Source organism: Anarrhichthys ocellatus, unplaced genomic scaffold (assembly GCF_004355925.1).
Source record: "Anarrhichthys ocellatus isolate YVR2014 unplaced genomic scaffold, GSC_Weel_1.0 scaffold1, whole genome shotgun sequence".
NCBI lineage: Eukaryota > Metazoa > Chordata > Actinopteri > Perciformes > Anarhichadidae > Anarrhichthys > Anarrhichthys ocellatus.
Genome location: NW_022280031.1, coordinates 11,179,706 through 11,198,833, shown reverse-complemented (window position 1 = coordinate 11,198,833; position 19,128 = coordinate 11,179,706). Strand labels below are relative to the sequence as shown.

The window sequence follows — 19,128 nt, the reverse complement described above, 5'->3', positions numbered from 1 at the left end:
CACACACACACACACACACACACACACACACACACACACACACACACACACACACACACACACACACACACACACACACACAGGTAAGGACATTAACATGGGTAGTGCTGCAAGAGTGGTTTTATCTCATGCATATTATACATGATTGTAATTTTCATAGCATGTCCAATCTATTAATCAAATCTGATCTAATAACATCTAAGATATTAAATACCATAAATTATAAACAATGGTACTATAATGTGAGGAAAGGGACAGCTGAAAAAGTAGAGGCCTGGCCTGAGGTGCAGACAGACCTCACTCTTTAGTTTGGAAACTGTCCACTAAATGTGTGTATATTTATTTTCTTTTTACTAATTTAACCTGGTGGTTACGGTAAATCTATATTCTGATGATCCATTTTCTAAGTCTGATCTAAAGTGTTTGTGACTTAAGAACAGGTGAAAAAATCAGTTTTTACGGGGTTAATACTAAATTCCGTAATTTGTTTTTTATCTGTGAAAACAGGTGAAAAAAAAAGTTTTTTCGTTGAAATACCCATTTCGGCCACAAGAGGCTGAAGTGCAACACTACCCAATGTTCTAAATAGTACAAAAAGCATTAATGTCTTCCTCCAGGAGAGTTTAATTTCTCCATGCATTCCAAACACAGGGTACATACATTGTGTGTTAGCAAGTTATGCAATGAATTCATCTTAAAACTATTTTTTGGAAGTAGATGTGGAGACCATCATTTACACCTTACCTGGAAAGCATGACTGGCAAAGCCCAAGCCGAGCTGTCTGCACACGACCATGGCCTCCATAGTCCCCCAGCTGTCACTGCACACTGAGCCCCACACCATAGAGCTGTTCCTCTCTGCCAGAACCTCCACACGGCCCTCAAAGGCATTGCGGCCGCCATTTAACCGGAGCTAAGGACAAAGATAGACAGATGTGTCCTCCAGTTCTATACAAATCCCTATTTTTTTTATAGTATATAGACGTACAGAGAGGTCCTCACTCTTTTGTGGAAGCCCATGGCGGGAACATTACACCTGAGTGCTGCGTCTTCCTCATGGCTGCAGCCCAACGCGTCACCGTTGAAGTAGCACTCAGTCAGTGACTTCTCAAAGCCAGAGCACTCCACCTCGTTCATGTGGACCATCCCGATTCCTACGGAGAAACAAACACATAAATCCTGTTTAACTGTCATTCTGTTGAACTTGTGATTAAACTCAGGATCACAAAAAATTGGAAAAACAGCTGGAGCATTAGCATCATGTACATTAGGGAAAAGTATTTTGAAGAACTGATCTTTGGGTTACACAATTATTTTTGGAAACACAAGCCTGTGTTGCCCACTATTCCTGAATAAAACAGCATTCGCCTCGCTGCTTGTGGGTTTTCATAGAACAACAAGTCCATCTAAAGACAGATGCTAAGATTTCCTGTTCCCTTGAAATTAAATGTGACAGGAAACAGTCAGCTATGGCTAATGAAAATGAGACACTTGAGGCATTTGAAAAAGAAAGATTCTCTCTCTGCTTCTTTAAAAAGATAAGTCATCTTAGTTTCCATAATAACATGTGTGAGTCCTCCTTCCATGCTGGCTTTCTTCCCATGTGACTGAGCAGGAATGTCTCTAGTGATGCGAGCTACAGCCAGAGACTGCGATGGACGAGCAGCCAGTGGAGAAAAATAAATTCACAACAGGAAGAACACAGTGCTGCTGTAATCAGTCAGTCAGTTCTCAGGTCTGACTGATGATTAAAATAGATTGGATGTTTATAACTTCACAAATGCAACACACAAAAAAATGCATATGAGCTTGTACCCTTTATCAGCTGAAAATTTGTGCAAAGTATAAAAAAGGATTTTCATAGAAATACATAGATTGTATAAGAACTAAGCCTAAAAACTAATCTCCCATACGAATCTGGGAATCACTTACAAGTACAACTTCAGTTTTATTGACATTCTTCTTTAGTTCACTTCAGTGACTTCTGAAAACAAATACAATAAGCTATTTCAAATCTATGGTCTGTATCTGGCACCCTTTTTGGATCCAGTTGTCAGCTCATGAAGAAAATCCATCCCTCAAATAACCTTGTGCACTCTCCAACAAAGAATTCCTCCTCTGAAACCCATAAAGGCTGTTTTTCTTGCTGGAACATTTTGTGCGCTCTTGTGTTTTGGTGTGAGAATAAGGCAGAGGAGAGGACAGCTAATCCAGTGCACATGTGATTCTTATAAGGCTGTGGTATATTGCATTTCGCAGATTCAGGTTATGAGCATTAATGTGCTACTACATACATTCCCAAATGTACTTATATGCTGACTGAAGGTCTGGGCTGATTGAAGTGAGACGAAAACAGGTGGTGGTACAGAGGCCAAAGATAAGGTGCTGATTGGAGTCTCTGGTTTCAGCCCAAACCTTTCATTTTCACAGCTGGGAATGAGTTGCTTAAAGTTCTGCCGGGACTTTGAAATGTCATCAAAGCTAAAAGCCTGCAAGAAGTTGAGTTCAACTGTTACAGTCTACCTGTATGAGTGAGAGTTGTGACTGCGGCCTATATGTATCAGTGTCTATCTATCAGTGTATGGAGTCGCCACCAGAATAATTACATGATTTATTCTAAACCCCTTACATAACTGGATATTTGAGGCCATATTTCAAAAAACTGCGAACAATATACCAGCTGCTTTTTTTAAATTAAGATTTTCTTTTTATAGGATCCTTTCAATTTGGATATTTAAGAATTAAGACCAATGTATGCTCTGAACTATGAAATGGAAAAACACTTTCTGAATCACCCCAATTGTGGGCCAGACAATTGATCATGCTAGCATGATTTTTCTGCTAAATCTACCATTTTTTATGAAAAACAAAAAAGAAAGAAAGAAAAACAATTCAATATTTATTTTAATTAATGAAGGGGGTGTTCAGGCTGAAACAGGTGTTAAGTTGCTCTCTAATTATAATCAAAATATAAGTTGATACATAAAAGAAAATTATAAATTCATTAATTACATTTGGATTTAAAAGATGATTTGATCCTAAAAATATATTCTTTTAATTTTACTTTTTTTTACTCTTTTTTGGGGTGTTTTTTTCCTTCTATTTCATTCTGGCACACACCTTTTATACAAACATACCGCCATTTACAATCGTACTATATGTTATAGTACAATAATAATAATATTAGTGACTAATCTGTAGATCATACCTTGTCCAAGTCGGGCGCCAGTCAAGGCCTCTTTGGCACTACCGAAGCCCAGCTCTCGACACACCACGGAGGCAGCTCGAATGTTCCAGTTGTCGTCACACACTGTACCCCACTCCCCATTCTTCAACACCTCCACTCGCCCCTCGCCAATCATAGCTCCGCCTCTTAGACGCACCAAGGGTTGCTGCGGAAACAGTTCACCAAAAACTAAAATTAATGAAAATGCCGACAATGAGAACAGTCTTGTACATTGTTACTACCAAAAACCGCAGAACTTGATGAAATCTGAATTAACTACATAGTAAGTCAACTCTTTAAATTTGGACATAATTGCAACGTGCAGCAACAAGTGACTAGCTAGACGGCTGTCTTTAACAATTACCATTAAAAATGTAAAAAATCCTTAATCAGTCATATCCTGAAATATGATTTTCTCAATATCAAAACACAAGCAGAAAGCAGGCTCACTATGCTGCACACGTTGCATATACCTGCATGTTGAAAGGATACAAATAATACTCTTGGTTTTATTTGGTCGATGTAGGATTACCATAGTCCCTTGTTTTGCAGGGTAGATAGAAAATAGGTGTTTCCTTGGTAATAATGTATAAACTATAAACACCACACGGGAACACTGATTATCTAATTGTACAAACAACAGATGTTTAGCGTTCGTCCTCTCAAATGTTTCCAGCTGCTTGACTACAGGGCCACTTGATTAATAAGTAGAAAATGTTGAAATCCAGTGCAGGACTCTGATGAAGAATTGATTATTGGATAGTATAACATGTGCTCACCCAACTCTGTACTTATACAAAAAAACGTTTGTGGTTCTTATAATGTAATGTAACGCAGCAACATATCTGGAGAGCATACATTTAGAATCAGACATTCAAATTAGCACTAGAACACCACATGCATGTTTTTCTTTTGAGTTAATTGAAGAGTCTAATTCAGACGAAATCAGATTATTAAAGATATGTCACAAACATCTGTAGAGACTAGTTTCACATCTGCAGACTGTGAAACCGATCTCAGCCATATGGTACCATAACCTGACTTACTGAAGTGACAGGGAGTCTGATATCTTTCCGTTTATAGTTCTCCTCCCACAAGGGAAGACTCCGGGGATTACTCTCAACAGAATACATACTGTTCTGATTTAAAACCCTTTTTTTCCCACACATCTGATTGTGATCAGTTGCAAAATCACCAAAATCCAATACAATTGTTGACCTTAACTGCCCTCCTTTGCATGACATGCTGCCTGCATTGACAGTAATGTATCTATAAATAATTTATTATAAACACACTCAATGACATGTATTCTAGTTCCTTTCTGTCTCATAATGTCAGTATACATTGTTGTAATAAGTAAGGAAGTTATCTGTCCTTTCTCAAATGCCACAGAGACCGATTCATCACACGTTTACTGTACCTATTTAAAACGACCAATAACTCTAATAAAGCTTGCACATGGCCACGGAAACAAGATCCCTGTTTGTCAACTTCAACACTGAAATCACACGCAAACACCACTCAGAAAGGACGAAAGCTGAGTTTCAAACCCAGAACGTTCTTCCAATGAAGCGACAGAGCTAACATTCTGAAGCGTGGCACAATCTGACCTACCTCAACGCGGTAGGCCTTCCTGTAGCCGGCACTGACGCTGGGAGCAAAGGCACGTCCAGGCACACAGCTGACCACTACAGGCATGCCCTCCTCACAGGTGCTGTTTCCCTTCAACTGTATCTCTCTGCCCATCTTACAATCTGTCAGGTCGGCCTCGTTGCCTGTGCAGTTTACAGAGAAACCCCAGTAGTTCTTCTTACGACGCTTGGCCAGCAATCTGAGAAGGAATGACACAGTTACAAAATATACTGTATGCTTTTTCCTGTTGATTTGTATATGTCTACATTACTGCAAACATATTAGAAAGCGTGTCATCATTTCCAACCTTTCGGGTACCCTTGGCTATCAGTTCATGCCAAAAGCAGACTTGAAACCTGATTCAGACGTTAATCCCTCACAGCAAACACATCGGCAGTCTTTTTTGCTATTTTACGTTATGTCATCGCAGCATCGTAATGCTGTTACACGGATTGTTTTGAAAAGTTGGTCGCTTGGTTTGATCAAGTGCTGGTGAGAGGTTCTGACATCAACCACTTAATAATAATAAGGTGCTGAGCCACGTTCCAGTCTCAAGATTCAGATGTTAAGAGATTTTCCACGAGTAAATCACAGCAAAGAAGAGCTTTCAAATTAGTTATAAATAATAAAATTGCAGCCAGGTTTTTTGAAGCACCATCTGCATCACATGAAATATTTTACTATTCTTTCTCACATTTCACAAAAATATTAAGGAGCTGTTTTATGGGAAGTGGAAATTTTAGTTATTTATTGTGAGGAGCTGAACAACAACCGTACAACGCTGTGTAGCTCAATGGGGGGGTATTGTTGTGAGAGTACCTTAACACTCTCATGACCTCCATACTTCAACTAAGGGTCACTGAGGAGCCCAACAACAGTGGACCTTGAAGCAGGTTCGGGTCGTGGAAGAAGCAGACCATTTAATCAAAGCAGCATGAGCTTCATTCACAGCCTTTTGGTTCTTACAGCTTGTCCAGATGCTGTCAACAGAATGTAGCTCTACCTCGGTTTGAACAATTTGTGGTCTGTGGAATTTGAAGAGACGCTATTTGATTGAGAGTTTCTAATTTTGTTGGGCTGTTATTTGCATGTTTGGTGAACAGAGCTGTCCTTTGTTGTTCCAGATAAAAAACAGAGTGAATGTGATCTTTCACCTCTGTAAAACAGTGAACCATGTGAGACCACACACTCTAAAACCCACACAGGCTTTGTGATCTTAAGAGATAAAGAAAAAACAAAGAGCTCCTTGCTGGTTTAGTGTGCTTTATATGGTGCTTCCTTCAGTTAAAAGGCATTCATATTTAAGATTAGCGTCAAATCAGATAAGATCGTGTCTACCAACACCATCAAAATAGAAATTGTTTTAATAAAAGTCCTCTGCTTAGCCTTCCTCTTACTTTATTATAACCAGAAGCATCAATTTGAACATCAAGGTGAAAACTTGACTACATTACATGGGATCATTCCGATGACTCTCCACATTTGTAAATAAATGCATGTCTGATGTCTCTCTGGTCTTAATTTGTCTGTGGTGGGACAGTGGAGCCTTTCAGATGATTGTGGAGACCAACTCTAACTGTATGTCCATAATGAATAGATTCGACTTACAGATGAAAACATAAACCGATGCACACATAAAGTTCACTCAAGACCAAACAAATCGAGATATGTTCTCATTAGAAGGCAGGTAGCCAGAAACGTTTGAATATTAGATTTATACCTCAGGCGGAGCTGTAAAAGAGACAAACACGGTGTTCTCATTCATGCAGTTACAAGAGCAGAAGAGTTGCTCGTGGTTATTGTGCCGTAAACATCTGTTTTCTTTTGAGCTTCAGTTGCCATGTTAGCAGATAAAATATATTATAAGACACAAAGTGTGAATAGCTGGTTTTGTGTAGGGCTACATATTGACGTTTTGCTCAGAGGGAAACAATTAAATGCAGCCAAAAGAGCCACTGTTTCACAGCGTATCGCACTCAAAGGTTTCCCAGCACGGCTCATCCTTCATCCTCTAAAACTTCCTCCGGCAGTGTTTGGCTTCTTGTCAAGAATCTCCAGACTGAAGTCTGTTTAATCTCAGTGTGCGGATGAAGGGTTGAGTGATGACCAGTTTAAACAAGCGTGGTTATGTAACATTTCTTAACATCAGTTTGCTATGATAAAACATTCCTAAATAGACTAACAATATAAATCAACAGCACCAGGAAATGCAATATTCTTAACATTACAAGTGTTTGGAACAAACAGGAATTTGTCTTTGTCGCAGGTGTGGATTATATATGTAGCACTACTATATTCCCATAACCAAAACCGTAATTAACTCAACTAAAAGCTAAATGTTCGTGTTAGACTTCAACTCCTGTAAAGACTTTCATCATATTAATCGGCCCTATTTAAACCTTGCTGCTGGCCTCTGGCACCATTACTTACTTATAAGGTCGGGTGTTGACGCGTTTCTCCCCGGGGAAGCCGTACATGCCACAGATGACTCTGCTGTTCTTCTCAGTCCACTCCTCGTTACAGATCTGTCTCCACTTGCCTCCGTCTTTCACCTCCAAAAAGCCCTCCGTGATGGGAATCCTTTTCCTCTGAGAGTAAGTGGCCCTGAGCCTCACATCCTCCACCTGCACCGACAAACCCTGAGAAACAGCCGAGGAAATGGGTCATCACTGCATGCTATATTACCGGTAATATACAACTAGTTTGACCTTTTTAAGGAGACAACTGTGCTGAACATAGAATAATAAGATTTTTTTTTTTACTTTACCTTCTTTGCCTATCAAATTGAGCATTTAATAACATAGCAAATTTCTCTGCAGCAGGATTATCTTCTCTTAAAATGTTTCAAATAGAAATGTGTTTCTGTTATCACTATGAAACAGGAGTGAAGCATTAAGGGTGACAATTTTAGGATAGAAATAGTTCTAATGGCATCTAAGAGAACAAATGGTTGTAAGCAGACTGCTTAGTTGTTGTTACGATTAAGAGGGGGTCCTTGGAAAATGTTCTCTCCTGTAAAAACCCCTGATTCAGAGGACAGACAGTTTTATCTGTCCTCTGGACTTTGCATGTACTGTTCCACTTGATATTTTGTGAATACAATATGGGTTATGAGTCATAAAGGAAGAATGCATTGTGAGGGAATGCAAACATGGTTCAGAGAAAAAGAAAGGACTGCCCGGTTTGCACATATGCTTGTCAAGTTGAAAAATCTAAAGATGAAATCTTTGTTTAAACCTGTTAAGTGTTGCCGAGAGGCCTAAGCAGATTGGATGAATGTATGGAATTTTTTTACTGTCTTTGTACTCCCAAAGGGAGTTGGAGGGCAACATACATCAAATATGACAGCACAGATCTGACAAAAACAGTTAACAGTGTTTTTCTTTCCTCAGAAAATCAACAACCGTAAAGCCGTAAATTACATATATATGCTGAAAACTCACTGGATATTCACTGAAGTGAAATATATCCTTGTGAGTGAGCCAAGAACCTGAAATGAACCGAGCACAAAAGGAAAAACACTGCTCTTTTCTCTGCGGGGAAATGTGGAAGAAATCTAGCCAGATTTCTCTTCATAGACTTCTCACAGAGCATTTTGGATTTCCTGGGCGATCAGGAAACAGAGAGCAATGATAGGAGAAGTTAAAACAGAAAAACTTATTCCATGAAATTCTTATCAGGATTTTAAAGAGAGGCTAAAGACAGAAGCTATACTGACAGAGTTCAGGTTGGGCCACAGTCAAAAGGACTGTAAAGCCTGTTGGTCAGACAGGAGTCACCCAACTCAGTTAGTATCATGTATCCTAAAGACCCCTTAATCAGGAAGGAATGGTAACCTTTGACCTCCAGGGTTTCATGAGAAAACAGCTACCCTAAAACTCTGCCATTGTTCATTTCCCTCCTTCTGCCAAGTTCTGCAGTTGGTTCCTGGCTGGGTGTGAGGTTGCACTGTGCATGTGAAAAAGAGCCAAAACTCTGAGCTGCTCAGTGGTATGCAAATGCTGACCTCAGTCATTTCGTAATGGCCCGCTTATTTAACTCTGCAAAAAATACCTAACATCCAGGCATGTCTCCCAGAAATATCAAATGTTTGCCCGCAGGGTGGTTTCCTGAGATGGCGTCAGCCTGGGGGAATGTTCAAGGCTTCAGGGAATCTAGACGCTGAAGACTGGAAATGCAGGAGGAGCCACGGCTCAGTCAGACTGTTTCTACAGTGACCCCAGTCCTCCCACTGACCGCAGTCGCTAGAGCGGGTAAAAACCACTCTTTCATGAAGAGATTCCTGGTGGCCATAGCATGACAGTGTTTTCCGTCGGTGCCTGGCAGTATGGGAGGGTGAGGAGACGTGATCTTAATCAGGGATCCGGTGTTCTCAATTTAAAACCTTAAAAAAGCAAGACGAGGTAGAGATCATTCCTTATGGTATAAAAAACAACAACCATGAATCTATATTAAAACATGCAGCAAAATAAAAGACAAAGAAAAAAAAAACAAAACCATACTCATGAATGGCTAACTGAAGTACACCTGATACAGAACATGGAATGAAACGCAAAATGTGAGTAATCAAAGTGTCGCCAGGTGTGAAGACAAAAATACCAGACAGGACAGGGGGTACGAGGTGAGTATGAAATGGGGCACTGAGATGGCCAGTGTTGCATTTGGCACAGAGAGAGGAAACCGGCCGTCTGAACGTGTGAGACTAAAGAGAAGAGGACGGATATCCACAGCTGGGATCAGTCCAGGCATTTATCCCCCAAAACCAGACCACCAGACATAAACTCAGCATAATCCTGTTTGGCTGGGGCCCATATCTACACACTGTTTTTTTTGTGGAAAAACTCAGCGAAATAACTATACATCACAAAGAACATGCCATAATATCAATGTGGAAATCTGGACTTGTCTGAAATACATGAAAAGATCTTCAGATTTTAGACAAAATCTGCCGAACTAGCACCTCTAAAGTTCACAAGTGTACTAATTGACACATGATTTGGTCAATCTGCAGGTCATACTGAGGTTAATTGTCAACTGGACATTGCTATGAAGTTGTCTCATCTTACAGTCACTCCCTGGCTGTGTGTACTGTAGTGTGTGGGCCGTTTGCAAAAGTACTCATTTCCTGTTCTAAGCAAACATTCATAAATCGCCAATATTTAGTTAAGTGAAATCTGTAGACCTGGTTAGCTGGACTTGACTATAGCATGTCTGTCTGTGTCGGAAATATTGAATTAAAAATAATTCTTGGCCTTGTTTGTAGGTGGTGAGTTACCAAAAAAAGGATTTTTTTTTAAAAGTTATTTTCATTACTAGTCGGTGAGGTAAGCTTTGACCATTACTGAACTCTTTCCAAATGGAGAGTAGACTTGTTTTTCTCACTGGGTCTCCCTCAGTATGTAGATGTGTGAACATGAGACTGTGGTCTAGCCAGTGTCTGACTAATTCTTCCACTACTGTGCATTTCTTCCACTTTATTCAGTCCTCCAGCCCCGCTGCACGTTTATCTACACGTGCCTCCAGACACCAGCACACCCACCCAACCCCCTCCCCACCTTACGAAACAAGTATGCATGATAATCACTCCACAGTTTAGATGAGAAGCAGGAGAACAGCAAGGCTCTTTCAAATGACTTTCACATCTGCCCCACCCCACTCTCTGCCTCACTGGCCCAAAGAGTGCCTGACTGACTTGAATAAGGAAGTGTGTGTGTATGTGTGTGTGTGTGTGTAACTGTGTGCTTTGCATCTGGAATATCTATCAGTGAGCATATTTCATAACTGAAATCTTGAGACCTGGATTAGCTGGACAACAGCATCTCTGGCTGTGATGGAAATGTTCTAGTTTTTATGGTAAGCTAAACGTCTCCTGGGTGTAGCTTGGCTTAAATGGTAGCAATCTATTCAACTTCCAAAAAAATCTAACTTTGTATCGAAATGCTGAAACATCACTGTACACGTATGCTGGGGCTTTAATTTATGCTACTTCAATAAAAAGAAAAAGTTTGAAGTCTGAATGGTATATGGTAAATCATTAATGCAGGTTTGAATAATAAAGGTCTCTCTGGGCACTCTGCAGCCCATAGGAGATCTACTATAAAGCCACAGGGGGATCCAGCTGTTGAACATGTGGTCTATTTGTCTGCTACTCGATCCACAAGAGGAGCTGACTTCAGCACACACATCAACCTTTTCTCCCCTTGATCACTCTCCTCCTCACAAGCCTCTCGCTCATGTTGGAGGCAAATCCAGCTTTGGCTCGGGTTTCCTTTTGTTGTATAGCAGCGAATGTGAGGAACTGGAATTCCTTTGAGTGGATATCGTCACGCCTGATGAAGAAGAGCAACCTTTGCCCTGTTCGGATGTGCAACCAATCAAAAGGCTTTTAACCGCCGCATTCTGTTATTACAACTGGTCTCTGACGTCTTTGTGTTGATTCTGGAACCAAGTGTTTGGTTGTAGTGAAAACACTAAGTGGTGTGGTGGGCAACTGCAGCTGCATGCGGTGCTGATTCTTTTCTCAACCCTTCAGGAAGAAGATTAACTAACCTAGACTTGTAATCTGTTTATAATGATGTGCAAGGTTCTGCAAGCAGAAGTGTGTGATTCAACTGAAGATTGCTTATTTTCTCTACCATTGGATTGTGAAAAATCTCGAAATCACGAATAAGAGTGTTTCAAGCTTACCGAAGCGACAGTGGAAATGTCTCTTCTGCAGGGGACAATGTGATGTAAACTTTTTGGAAAGCACACACAGAAAAAAACATCCTGGAAAATCCTATCAAATTCAACCATGAACTTATAATTATGCTTAAATGACACATCATCCTCTCTCACAAACATCGAACATATACAGACGGAAATTTCAGGCATCTTGTAATGAAGAAGACGTATTCAGCAAAGATCCTGTAGACACTGATGACACGTGCAGCGCACCATTCACACGTGAACAACAACCGGAGCTGGCAGAGTTGGTTAAAAATTCCCCACTAACAGATGATAAACAAAGCCTCCTGCCATCTAAATGTTTGGTTTTGATGACAAATGTATTCAACCTGCTGCTGACTGAAAGACCAAAGCAACACAGGCTGATAAATAAAGCAACTGTGCCTGGTTAGACAGTCAAAGTAAAAAAGGGATGGTTGCAATGGTCATCGGGATTCGATGCTACATGTTAAAATAAATCAATGATTCAGTCAGCAAGGAATATATGTCCTGTTGTGTTATCAGTGTTGCATAACTAGCTGACAAAGGCTGCAATGGTAAGAGACTTTGCTTTTGTCTCCAGCAGATAGCAGACGACATTAAAGACTGACATTACTCAGATGTTAAATGACAACTCTGACAAGAGCTTGGGCTGACAAAGAAAGACACACGTAGATTAGTTTTTAGCAAAATATGACACGTTTTAACTTGATATTTTGTAAATGCTAATTGCCTTCATAGTATTTCTGCTCATAGGGTACCACATCTCCAATTGCAACTCATGCCAGTGGAAGCGGCTGTTTTCATTAATGACAGACTGATATTTTCGGGATGCTATTATTTGTGTTCCAAGCTGAACTTGCCAGAGCGAACTTATCTTCACATATTCCCATAAAGTGTAAAGTAGCCTCATTATGTATCTCTCATAACAACAAAATCATTTCAGTTTGAAGCACCTTTGTGTAGCTTTATTCTGACTTCTCAAGAACAAATTGCTGGTAAATTCAAATTCCAAATCTTTACTGAAATCATGTCAACATGAACAGACACTAAAAGTTAAGAGAGTGCAGACAATGCCTTGATAAACTACACTATCTCACATATACACATATCTCAGACATATAAAGATGTGTCATCTTGAAAGTTGGAAAGCATTCACATTGAAGCAAAACTGTCAAATTTCTCCATCCTTTTAGCCGGGACCTCTACATGGACTGCAGCGCATGCTTGGTCAGGGTGTTAACTTTCCAGATTGAGCACAGAATGTCAATTCATGCTGTGAATAAACAGATTGAGGGAACAGTTCTGCCCATTGCTGACGTCAGCTCAAGAATGGTTAAAGAGGTGAAGCTACACCTTTTCCCATTCCTCTCCCCGTGACTTGAAAGGCTACTGCCAGACCGAGGAAATATTTGCATGGTGGGGGGACTGAAATACACCCCGAGACCCAAAATACACAAGACAAACAGGGAACAAGAGGGTGCCGCTTACATACACTACCTGTAAAAATAAGAAAATTGTGAATAGGGTTCAGTAGTCTGTCTTCTATTCCTCCATTCCCATGACTCAACTAGGCATGAGAAAGATACACAAGCATTTCAGATGATCTCCTCAGGCATGTTGCCTTTACTGAACCCAGTAAAAATCACAGTCACTGTTCTGGCTGCTGGAGAGAGTCTGGTAACGCAGCCAAATCTCCCACCCAACTTCTAGTATGAACACACAATACACTCTGGTATTAATGCAGTTACTATAGTGTTAACGCATCAACTTCTAAGCTGCCAAAAAAAAAAACCTTGCTTCATCTCTATCAGTCTGGTTTTAACAGGGAAACCCTTTGTGGCAATGTCTTTTTAATAACTTGTTCTCAGACAAGCTGAAGTAATACCTCCATCCTCTTCTCTCCCTCCCTTTCTCCCGTCACGTCCACAAACCCACACTGACTTTCCATCTGGTACAAAGGCGTTCTATGCAGCCAGACAGGATGGTCTTCCCCCTCTATGAGTCATCTCCAAAATCTCCCAGGCTGCCGAGTGGGGGTCTGGCGTGGGCAGGGACAGACTAATAGGAGCCTGGCAAAGTCATCAGTTCAAATGGCGGAGTGGACCGCTCGACATGACATACTGACTTGTGGATTACTTCACTGGCTTCATGTCATGGCAGATATAACAACGCCCACGGAATAACTGCCGTCTCATTTTGTCCGGACATACAGATGTAGTAATCATTTGGCTATTATTTTGATTATTGGTTGTATCCATTTAATCATACAGAGTGCAAAAATACTGGAGCCGGTTGAAACAGCAGTTTGTAAGTTTTTTTTAGCTCAGCCTCGTTATAATGTTTTAGGAAGTGGAGATTTATGCATCACTCAATTACCACGAGCTGCACACATACCACAAGGAGAGGAATTGTTACAGTATTTTTACGCCTACAAACTTGCAGCTGTAACTGCTGTATAGCCAGCTAGCTTAACTGACAGAAGCAACATGACAGAGCTAATATATTTACCAAGAGTAAAAAGTAAAGGAGATAATGGTATACGGTCGATACATCTGACCTGACACTTAATAAAACACTGTTATATAATAAAGAGACATTCTTAAATTACATCTTGAAAAAACAAGACAATATACCTCCAATAAGGAACTATTTGGTCGGCACCATTAGACTAAATGAACAAACAACATTGGGTAGGCTGGTTAGTGTATTTCCACAGTCTGATACTGCAAACTCTGACACACATATCTCTTCATGTATGCATATGCATACATATTGCATAAACATTGGGATTGATTGTTAAGTTTATTAATCATTTGGCCTCCTGAAACTGTACGTTTTGGCAGTTACAGTGTTAGAGTCACAAATAGCTGCTGCGACCGACACAACAGGTTTTGTGTATTTTGTTTAGGACACGCATCATCATTTTTATCGTGGTAACCCACAGCAATCTGAAGACTGTGTTTTAATGTAGGACTATTATTGCTCCTCCTAACGTCTACAGACAGACATCACATTCAATCCAATGATCTGTCTGGCTCAGTCTGGAAAGTTGTAAAGATTTGAAGAAAATACTTTGACCTGCTTGGAGCGATGCACTATGATAAGGGTTTTCTTTCATCATAAGCCACGATCTGTTCTCTTTTCTTATTGTGCTGAACATCTGTTCAAGCTACGTGTGTGTACTTACACCACGAGTGGATGCTACTTGAGTATTATTAACTATGTTATCAAGCGACCCCGCCCCAGTGTTTACGTTTGTGTGAGTTCCTATGGACGTATCTATTTACTGTAAGTACCTCTTCGCTGCTGGCCTGGTTCAGGATGAACTTGAAGCCTGCAATGCGCTTCTGGGTGCAGACCACTCCGACATCTTCTGAATGTTTGCAGTCCGACACTCCAAAGCCATTGGAGTGACACTGAGCCAGGCTCTTCTCACCACCAGAGCAGTGCACATTGTCTAACCAGATACGACCTGGAACAGAGGCAGAGGCAAAGATTAAAGCAAAGTTTGTTGGTTTGGTTGACTCCTGCTCTCACAAATCAAACCTGGTGCCACGCTCTTCTCACTAAGCTGCATGTGGCCACAAGCTTCAATCCTCAGTAACCTTCCCTAATAAGGAATTAATTCATGAGAAAGAATAAATGGGTGGTTGTAGCATTGTACCTTGGTAGCTTAGGCCATGTATCACACCCTTCTGACATACATTTCTGCATTTCCTCTGAAGTCCAGTCACACAGACAGTGAACCTACTGACATGGAGATGTGTTGGGTCTTCAAAAATAACCGGATGCATTCTTTTAGCAAAAACCTGCCAAATAAATGTTGTCACTGCAGCAGATCATCTGCTGTCCAGCTGGCTGTTCTGAATCAGCCGTGAGGGAAACCACACAAATGTGGTCATGGAAACCGTCAGTCGGACAGTCTCAACACGTTGCTGAGGAACATCGCGGTCATACCAAGTAAGTGAATGCATGTTGTACGGTCACGTAGCCGTCCTCCTGGCAGAGAGTTGATTACCTCTGGAACATTTTCATAATACCAGCCAAAATCTTCTTGGAGTCTCCGAGTGAGAACCAGCTTGGTCTCAGTACACCAAACAAATCTTCCGCATTACCAGTAGTGGTAAATCTGGATTGCTATGTTAAAACAATCGTTTGCAGGCCTTATGGGGATGTAGTTATACATGCCAATGAAAAGAACAGCGAGCACAGTGCACAGGGGAGCCATGACTTTTCTGATTTGACTTTTATTGGCCCTTACAGCCAGCAACTTACCTCCAGCCACCCTAGACTCAAAATATTAACAAACTGGCAGAGCAGTGTTCCTCTAAATAAAACATCTAAATAAAACACATTTTGTGCATTTGTATTTGATCCTGTTTTGAATTGTAACCTGAAACTGAGTAGCTTTCGCCATTTTCTCATATTTCTTTTTTTACACAAATTATAGCCGTGTAGCTGTGGCAGCTGAGGATCTGATCAACATCCCAAACAAACGTTCTCATCCAAAAGGGATGTCGTTGTACTTGTTATGTAGTTGTGTCTTCAATTAAAAACACTTTGTGGTTTCTCTCCTTGGTGTCATGATGGGAAATGGAAAATGCTCTTGATCACTTTTATAGCCATGTGTCTCCACCAACAACAACAGAAAAAGCACGAATAAAAGCAGTTTACATTCACACACTAGCACACAGCTAGTCTGGGCCTCAAATACTCTCCTTTCAAAATGATTCTATTACAGAGAAAACATCTGCCTGGAAAAGACGAACCCGGCCTGCACAGCCAGTGCAGGCATATACAGTACATCAAACTGCTTCTTGATTGCTGCTTGTAAAATAGTATATGCGTGCAACATTATATTCATGGGGTGTATCACTTCATATATGTTATTATTATAATTGCTTTAATGGTTGTGTTGCTTTTGGAAAGCAAGAAAAAAAAAAAGTGAATTACTTTGCGTTTGAAGTGGCTGGCTGGATGTGGCCCAACCCAGTGGGACAACATGTGCCTTTAACAAGGGACACTGAGTTAATTAACAGCTACCAACTGACATTTACCACCAGCAGCCAGCACACATTCACAGCGTTGGGAACCTCATCACCGTCTTTACAGGGATGGAGGAATTCATACACGTCAAAGTGAGAGAAGATGAGATTACGTCTTCGTGTCTGGTTTACACACCCGGTGTTTCCAGTCCCCCCCCCCTCCCTGCCATGCTCAGAGGTGATTGCCATGTCTCAGTTCTTCTCTAATGGGGAAACCAGTGCCTGAGGATATGAGCAGTCAGACAGGAGGAAACGTGTACCTCATTCAAGGATTTCCATGGAACATATGAAACAGTTTGAAGCGATACACTGCCTTTGAATGTGGTTGACATTCACCTCAGTTCTTAGACAGCTGGATAAAATGATTCTGAGATGCTTTTAGGAGGGTTTTGATTATGTAAGACAATGTTAAGATCAATCCCTGGAAACCAAAAGATGCTTCAAACAAACTCCAGTTTCTTACCTTCTCCTTTTCCGTACTTGGCCGAGGGCAGCCAGGACTCGGCATTCATGAAGCCGAGCTCTCTGCACACCACTTGGGCAGCGGATATGGAGAAGTCGTCATCGCACACTGTCCCCCACTCTCCATTGTAGAAAACCTCCACCCGGCCCTCGTAGTGTTTCCGCTTCTCCCCGGCTAGTCGTAGCTGGATCGCAGGGGGGCTGGAGTCTGACTGGGCGTTGCACAGCGTCCACATACACAGCAAGGTGGAAAACAGACAGTGGATGGCAACCGGGCGCAGCATGATGCAGGACGAGGGAGGAAAGAACAGTGATCTAGGGGAGATAATAAGACAAAAGACGGTAAGCGTCGGTAATAGAAGCGGTACTGAACGATGCTTTTTTTTGATCATTTTCAAATTCCAAAGAGTTAAACTGAGGGCTGTACGTTGCAGAGGCAGACAGTAATGTGTGGTGTGTGGTAGTTTTGTCCATAATTTGAACGAGTGAGCTGTTGCAGTACAAAGTCTTGTGCAGTAACAGTTTATATTGGCCAACATCAGGCACCCAGAGGCCCCTCACAGGCCTCAACACACCACAGTTGTACAATGTTTTAAGTAAACAGTGAAACTACATTTGACTGTCAATAAGAGAGAGAAGAAGGAGATTTTTTGAAAAGTTTGGTTGAGAATAAAGTTAATAAAGGTTATGTTGCTGAGACAAGGATTCCTCTCTTTCTCTCTCTTTCTGACAGCCTAATGGAGAGCAAATGTGGGCTCCTGCAGGGTGGGGTAGTGGCCTGCTCGTTTATATCTGCTGATCTGTGCCTGGAGGCTGCACAACTGAGGTTCAGAGGGAAAGCTGACTCCGCCTTAATATTTCATGGCAAACCATGAAAGTGTCAGCGGAGGGACCAACAGCCCCCGGGGAGGAATTTTCCTGGAGGAAAGGGAGGGAAGGAAGACGGTGAAAGTCAGGAGACCTCCACGTCTTTAGTGTGTTTTAAGAGGAGGAAGAGGGAGGTCCATGTTGCCGTCATAGCAACAGCCAAACAAACACTCCTGAAGTACACGGTCAATAAATTGTGAGACTGCGCGAGAGACGTCACTGTGATCATCCGAAACATCTGGTTTATCTTCTCATGAAAGTTCAGCAGGAGGAAGGAGCTACTTTAATTTAGTCTTTAGACAGGCAGCGTGTCCGTTCTCACAGCACTTAGGAGTGAATGAACCAACGATGTGTGTGCTTTAAATTAGTTCATCAGAGTTCAGAGTTCTGAATAAACATCACTCCAGTCAGCATGTGTCAACTCAACATACCCTTTTATGAAAAACCAACACTGATATGTGTTCTGTATCATACTGCAAGACCAGTGGAGACAGACCCATCTCCTAAGGTTCACAACACTTTCTCAGAAACTTGACTTATAGTGACAGCAGATTGCAAATGGAGAGTTCAACATCGTAGGAAATTTAAAACATGTAGCATTGAAAGACCAGGGCCAAACAATAAGTGAAAGCTGCCTGGAACATTCTAAATCCAACATGCTGCATTTATTTATTGCTTTCTCAGTCAGAGCCAGGCTCTTGAATAGTCTGTTGTTCAATTCAGAACAGCACAAATCAACCATCAAGTGTATGCTAAGCCCTGGCCAGCACAGATCCAAATATTCACAGGAGTGTCAAAAGAAAGACCTCATCCTGAGTCAGAGGAGTCCTGCAGCTACTTCAGGAATTTCGTCCAATGTCAGCACCAGAGTAAGGCATACATTGCAGAGCGACGCTAATTCCTTTTAGATTTGGGTTAATGTTAAGGTATTATGACACGTAGCAGCCCGTGTTCACATTAATCTAACTCTAAGACACTTAAATCAATAACAAACATTGGATGGAAAACAAAACGCAATTAGTGAAAGTTGAAAGGAAACACTTACTTTGATAGACGAAGTAAAAACGGTGCACACTTTCCAAGACGCAGACGTTGAGGTTTCCAACACTTTTGGAGATGATGGGACGTGAACCAGCGGTTCTTTGTCCCTTTAGTACTCTTCCTAGCAGTCTTCTCTGCGCCCCTCACA

The 19,128-nt window shown here is 41.2% G+C and overlaps 1 protein-coding gene across 1 annotated transcript in view; it reads right to left on the bottom strand.

Moving 5' to 3' along the window:
* The window catches only part of LOC116383182 (lysyl oxidase homolog 2A-like), a 27,554-nt gene extending 8,426 nt beyond the window's left edge, over window positions 1–19,128 (bottom strand). The window contains exons 1-8 of the mRNA XM_031846820.1: window positions 18,985–19,128; window positions 17,074–17,387; window positions 14,862–15,037; window positions 7,288–7,496; window positions 4,840–5,056; window positions 3,208–3,391; window positions 1,002–1,153; window positions 745–912 (exon numbers count right to left, since the gene is read on the bottom strand). Of these exons, the coding sequence (XP_031702680.1) occupies window positions 745–912; window positions 1,002–1,153; window positions 3,208–3,391; window positions 4,840–5,056; window positions 7,288–7,496; window positions 14,862–15,037; window positions 17,074–17,356 (1,389 nt within the window). The 5' untranslated portion in view covers window positions 17,357–17,387; window positions 18,985–19,128. The remainder of the gene's footprint in view (window positions 1–744; window positions 913–1,001; window positions 1,154–3,207; window positions 3,392–4,839; window positions 5,057–7,287; window positions 7,497–14,861; window positions 15,038–17,073; window positions 17,388–18,984) is intronic.